The sequence below is a fragment of the Gadus morhua genome, chromosome 4 (genome assembly GCF_902167405.1).
Source record: "Gadus morhua chromosome 4, gadMor3.0, whole genome shotgun sequence".
Classification (NCBI taxonomy): Eukaryota; Metazoa; Chordata; class Actinopteri; order Gadiformes; family Gadidae; genus Gadus; species Gadus morhua.
The window spans coordinates 17171638-17178035 of NC_044051.1; the positions used below are offsets into that span (position 1 = coordinate 17171638).

At 48.9% G+C, this 6398-nt stretch overlaps 1 protein-coding gene across 1 annotated transcript in view; it reads right to left on the minus strand.

Annotated features, from left to right (window-relative positions):
• Positions 1–244: 244 nt before the first annotated feature.
• Positions 245–6398, minus strand: part of LOC115541849 (netrin receptor UNC5D-like) — a 156629-nt gene continuing 150475 nt past the window's right edge. The window contains 4 exon segments of the mRNA XM_030353736.1: positions 245–2260; positions 3960–4053; positions 4056–4137; positions 4349–4519. Of these exon segments, the coding sequence (XP_030209596.1) occupies positions 1948–2260; positions 3960–4053; positions 4056–4137; positions 4349–4519 (660 nt within the window). The 3' untranslated portion in view covers positions 245–1947.

Here is a 6398-nt window from a genome sequence, read left to right on the forward strand (position 1 = left end):
TGGTCCATCAGAGGAGAAGACCCATGAATCAGTGTCACAAGCGACAGCTGTGTTTGCCCTAGGATGACACCTCTGTGAAAGGGTGTGTGAGGTGAGCGTCTTAGGTAAGCCACAAATATCAATACGTGTGCCTGTCAGTGAATAAATATGTGAATCATCACGTCCATGTCTAGAGTTCACGATGGCCAGGTCTCCGGGTGCGTCATGGTAAAAATGTTGGCAGCACAACGGACACGCGACAAGGGATGTTAAAACCATTGTTTTTAATATTGAAACGGTTACTCATCAAGGTTGTTGGACCACATTGGACACAGACACAACAGGAATAACTGTTCAGAAGAGTTTTTTTTGTGTTTTCTTTTTAAAATAAAACATTAATTCCAGTTCAGCCAGCCTATCTTTCCAAAGTCACCACATGGCAAAAGTACCGAAACGACAACGGTGGGGTGTGTGAGGGGGGGAGTGGGCCGGGGGAGGCAGAAGGCTGTGCATGCATCGGTTTACAGGGTTGGTATAGCTTTAAAGGAACAACCAACTTTTTATCCGACATGGTCAATTTGGTTTGGTACGTCAGGTGTGTTAGCTATAGTTTTTTTAGGATTAAAATTGGGGGATTGGTCTTAATACGTTAGGGTTCTGCAGGGGTACCGGGCCCTGCCTCGGGGTGGGAGAACGTGTTTGGGGGGGGGGGGGAATCGGAGGAGAGATATCTCCAAGGAGAAACCACATCTTGGAAGGGGATCTGAGCGAGGCTCCTCTAAAGTAGAATCCCGATGAGGGCTAACACAAGGTGTTCCTCTGCGAAACAATGGCATGGTAACACTCACTCATATCGGAAAAGTACTGATCAAAAAGATCTCAAAGCAAAGCGACGGCCAACGGTATAATCTGCAGTAGAATACGACTTTATGACAACAACAGGATATGTATGTAAGACTACATTCGGAGTTAGTTAGTTGTTTGGGTTGGTGTGTGCGATTCTGTGTGTATGAGAGCTGTCAGTGTGTGTGTGTGTTTGCGTTTCTTTGTGTATGTGAGAGCTGTCATTGTGTGGGTGTGTGTGTGTTCCTGTGAGAGAGATAAAGTGTTGTTTTGTTCCTGTGTGTGTGTCGCTTTCCTGTGTGAGAGTTGTTTTTCTGTACGTGTGTCTGTATGTATGTGTGAGAGAGAGAGAGAGCCTTTCATTTGGTGTACGTGTATGTTCCCATGGTCAGAGAAACTGTTTATTTTTACAGCAAGATGATATTATAGTGCTTCCAAAAATCCCTGCTCACACACATCCCCTCCCTCTGACGGTCTTTCACTTTCAGTTTCACTCACTGTGTGTTCTGTTTAGTGTTTGATGATCGGATGAATCGTTGGATTAACTTACTATCAAAGCTGAGTCGATGAGTCTCGCAGAGCTTCACCCTGTCTTTGTAACATTAGAAACACAGGGAAAAACGCAATAAAACATGAGTGAAAAGAATACGACCAGAGACATAAAACACTAACATTTTGGCAGACCCCCCCGAAGAAATAAGTAGTATGGTCGGTCCTCAGGGCTCAGTGAGAGGCGGTCCGAGCTGCACGCGTTTCTTAGTATTCTTGAACCGTCCCAGCCCCCCGAGGGAAGCCCTCTCTTCCCTCTCTTCCTTGCCTGCGTTGGCACTGCTGCTCCAGCGTTCTCCGTGTCCGAGCGTGGTGTTGCGCTGGGACCAAAGCAAAGGTTATTATCTTTTTGTTTGGACACGAATACAAAGTGAAGAAGCTCAGCGTTCCTTCTCTTCCTCCGAGCTGTTGCCTGTGGCTGCACCGCGCAGCTCGGAGTGACCGACACCACAGGCGGAACGAAGCCTCCAGGATCTCCCTGTCTGTCTGTCCCTTGCCTTCCTCACGGCGGCGTTCCTCCTCCTGGGAACCCCTCCTCTGGGCGGAACCGCTAGTCGGGCTCCAACACCACCGCTGCTACTGCGCCTCCTCTTCCTGCGCCTCCTGTAGCTCCACCACGGGAACCTCACCAGAGCTCATGCAACTTAAAAATCCCCTACAGAGGCCTGCCCCCGCCCCCCCTGGGGCGTTTTGTGTTTTAAGAGAATCCAGAGTCTGGCCGGTCGCTGCCCTGCCCAGTGGGGTGAGTGTCCCGGGTGACGGGGCCCTGTCGATCTCCTCCAGAGCACAGGCCAGGGAGTCCACGTCCCCCGAGGTCTGGTGCTGGGTCTCCCACATGCTGAGGATGACCGCTGAGGGGCTCCTCTGGCAGGCAAAGTAGCTCAGGTTCCTGGAGGGGGGGGGGGGAGGAGGGGGAGAGGGAAGTAGGAGGAAGAGAGGGAGAGAGAGTGGAAAGGAGAGGAAGGGAGAGAGGGATGGGTGGGAGGGAGGGAGGGCGGGAGGGAGAGGCCAGTGGAAAGAGGAGAGGATGGAAAATGAAAGATGGAAATGAACTGCTGTTCAAATCCACTTTTTGCTCAGAGCAAAAATAAACAACGTTGCATTACTGCTTTATACTAAATGTTCAAACTTTTCCAACAGTGTTCCCAATGAAAGTTTCATTAATTCCTTTCCAAGATTTTACTTAATTTATTCCATAATTGAAAGTGGCTAAAATTGTGTTTATTATCAATAAAACTGTACAATGTTGGCGTCAATTTATTATTTTTTGGAGTTTACTTTGCAGTGTTTATGTGGATCCTTTGCAAAAATGTATTATAGAATCGAATCCCCTATATTTAAGATCTAATGGTAGCCTGCATCCAGCAGAGGGCACTGTTTCCACACGCCCGGCCTGCCGGCGCCCCACCCTCTGATCATAAAAGTGAGGACGCTTTAATAAAGAAAGAGCACTCTTGAAGAAATAACTGCAAAGAAAATCTGCTTAACAAGGTACATACTAATTTATTACACCTGCTGGTGGGCTTCTACCGGGTTCCACATGCAGTTAAAATCTTGCTATCCTAGCCACGCCAGGTATTGCCGTGTAAGAATCCGGCTGTGTCATACGCAGCGTTGTTAGCTAGCGCTGGCACGACGGTGTGCTAGTGTTTTGCTGATTTAATGAGAATGGAGGAAAAAAAACTTGCAGTTAAATGCGATGCAGACCTCCGGGTCACACTGTTCACAAGTCTACCCGACAACAACACCTTACACTTTGGCCTCAGGGCTGGTAATAAACAAGCGCTACGCCCTGGCAGACCGGTCAAATCCAGATAAGGGAGTAAGCCATATACCTAAGCCAGTACGTTAGTTTTTATTTCAATTGGGGTACCATTTGCGAAATAGGGACTTTTTGTGATAGTGATAAAGCGGTATAGGGTTTTAGGATTTGCGTCTTTGTTACATGAACAAATACACTTTGTTAGCTTCTTCGTCATGACTAGGGTCCTAATATCGCCCAAGGGTTGAGTAAACAGATTAGCCTACAACTTGTCTGTTGAACTAGACCTACGCTTCATGCTGTGCAATAATCAGCAGCTATGGTAAATTAGATACAGCTGTTGCCTGCGACTTAACCATCAACCCTGCGGGCCGAGCAGTCCTTAGTGGTTAGCTGTCTACGTGGTTTTCCCCCGTCTGCCAGGTGTTCACCTGTCTACGTGGTGTTCACCTGTCTACGTGGTGTTCACCTGTCTAAGTTGTTCACCTGTCTAAGGTGTTTACCTGTCTACGTGGTGTTCAGCTGTCTACCTGGTGTCCACCTGTCTACGTGGTGTTCACCTGTCTAAGGTGTTACCTGTCTAAGTGGTGTTCACCTGTCCACGTGGTGTTTGCCTGTCTACATGGTGTTCACCTGTCTAGGATGTGTATTTCTATGTGGTGTTCAGCTGTGTACCTGGAGTTCACATGTCTACATGGTGTTCACCTGTCTAGGTTGTGTATTTCTATGTGGTGTTTACCTGTCTACGTGGTGTATTTCTACGTGCTGTTTACCTGTCTAAGTGGTGTATTTCTACGTGGTGTTCACCTGTCTACATGATGCGTACCTGTCTACGTGGAGCTTCTGGGCCAGCAGTTGCCAGTCCTTGCCCTTGGAGTTGGCCGAGTCGAAGGTGGCACAGATGCGCTGATGGATGGACGGGGGATCTTGAAGGCGGTGGACCCCGACTCGGAGGTGAGGGGACAGTGGGACCGGGGGAAGAGAGGAATCAGCCCCTTTTCACTCTGCCGGACAAAGAAGAGGAAGAAGAAAGAAGAAGAAAAATTAGGAAGATGAAGGAGGACTATATTCAGAGTAATGGAACAACAATCTTTAACGACGAGGACATGCCTTTTTTGCTCAGTTTTCCTCTCCCTCCCTCTTCTCCCCCTATCTCCCTCTCCCTCCCTCTCTCATTCTCCCCCTTTCTCATAATTCCAATCTCTCTAGTCTCACCTCCGCCGCCGGCGTGTACACCTGGAGGATCTGCTCGCGACCTTTGACCTGCCGTACGCTGATCTTGCACGAGAGCTGCGGGGGCGTGGGCGGGGGACCGAGGCGCTCCAGGGAGAAGGCACACTGCAGCGGGTGGTGGTCCCGGCCCCACACCTGGGCGAACGAGAACTCCTGCCGCCATAGGAAACCATTACACAGAGAGAGAGAAGAGAGAGAGAGAGAGAGAGAGAGAAGAGAGAGAGAGAGGAGAGAGAGAGAGAGAGAGAGAGAGAGAGAGACAGAGGAGAGAGAGAGAGAGAGAGAGAGAGAGAGAGAGAGACAGAGACAGAGACAGAGAGAGAGAGAAGAGAGAGAGAGAGAGACAGAGACAGAGACAGAGACAGAGAGAGAGAGAGAGAGACAGAGACAGAGACAGAGACAGAGAGAGAGAGAGAGAGAGAGACATGGGGGCAGACTCGATTAGCACCGAGCGTCTGCTAATTTTTTTTTCTTCGTTTAAATCACCCGTTGTATTGTATTCCCTTTATGCATTAACGTCTGCTTCAGTCGATTCCAAGGGATTCAATTCAAACAGGTTTTGATTGGACGCTCAGGATCGAAGGTTTCGTACCCCCGGAGAACGCAGGCAGGGTCAGGCAGGACCCCTCTGAGCGGTCGAATCGGTTCCAAAGGATGACAGGTTCTAACTCTCGCTTTTAAGGCTGCTACACACTGGTCTAACCGTTGGCCATCTGAAATGTTTGGGGAGACTCAAACGAGTTTGGGAACAAATCTGTTCAGCGTGTTCAGCTGTGTTGGGAGCTTTGGAAGCACGCGGACTGTGTCAGATTCAACATGCAAAGTCTGGGAGCGTTAGCATTCTGAAGATTGGAGCCATCGGATCTAACCCTAACCCTGATTGTTTGTGTGCTGTTAGGTTGTGTGCTAATAACACCTTCCCTCTCTTTGTGTGCTACTAGCACACAACCAGCAATCAGCGCGGTGTGTTGGAGGGGCAGACTAGCACCACCGACAAGTGCAGGGCGTACGCTACTGTGTAATAATAATAATAATAATAAAAATAATAAATTGTATAGATAATATATTAACTTAATGACCTCAAAGTGCTACAATGCACATTAAAAGAAATACAACATAAAAGTCTAACTAGATTTAAGAGAAAAATAACAGAAAAAATAATAATTTAAAATAGCAGTTTAGCCAAAGGCCTTTCTAAAAAGATGGGTTCTTAGGCCTCTTTTAAAAGAATCCACAGTCTGTGGGGCCCTTAGATGGTCAGGGAGAGCATTTCACAGACTTGGTGCAGCTGAGCAGAAGGCGCGATCGCCCATAATTCGGAACCTTGTCCTCGGAAGCTGGAGGAGGGTGGCCTGTTCAGTGCGGAGATGGCGTGAGGAGGAATGGGGAGTGATGAGTTATTTGAGGTATAGGGGGCAGTGCCATGGAAAGATATTCCATGCCGGCCGATGACAAGACCAAGGGGGAGCATGTATAGCGTGAAGAGGGTGGGCCAAGGACTGATCCTTGAGGGACACCACAAGTGACAGAGTGCGTGTACGATTTAGCATCACCCAGTGATACATACTCTGTTCTGTCTGAGAGATATGATGTGAACCAAGCCAGGGTAGTGTCAGAGAGACCGATGGAGTAGTGAAGGCGATGTAGAAGGATGTGGTGGTCGACGGTGTCAAATGCTGCGGTGAGGTCGAGAAGATGAGAAGTGATCAGTCATCAGCAGGTCATTGGTGACCCTGACCAGCAGTTTCCGTACTGTGGCCTGAACGGAAACCAGAATGGAACTTCTCATAAAGACTGTTTGTTATGAGGTGGTGGTGTAGTTGGCAGTAGTCTTCGCGGTTTGTTAAAATGCAACTTTTCTGCCGAACGGGTCAGACAACGGTTTGAGTCTGGGTGGTGTGTAGGCCCCTTTAAATGACGGCAAACTCTGGCCCAACTCCCTGCGCGCCAGAGATGTGCCCTCTAGGAGCCCGCGCTCCCCAGGAAGGGAGCCCCATCCGGGGGTTAGGGAGCGGTGGAAGAGGATTAATCC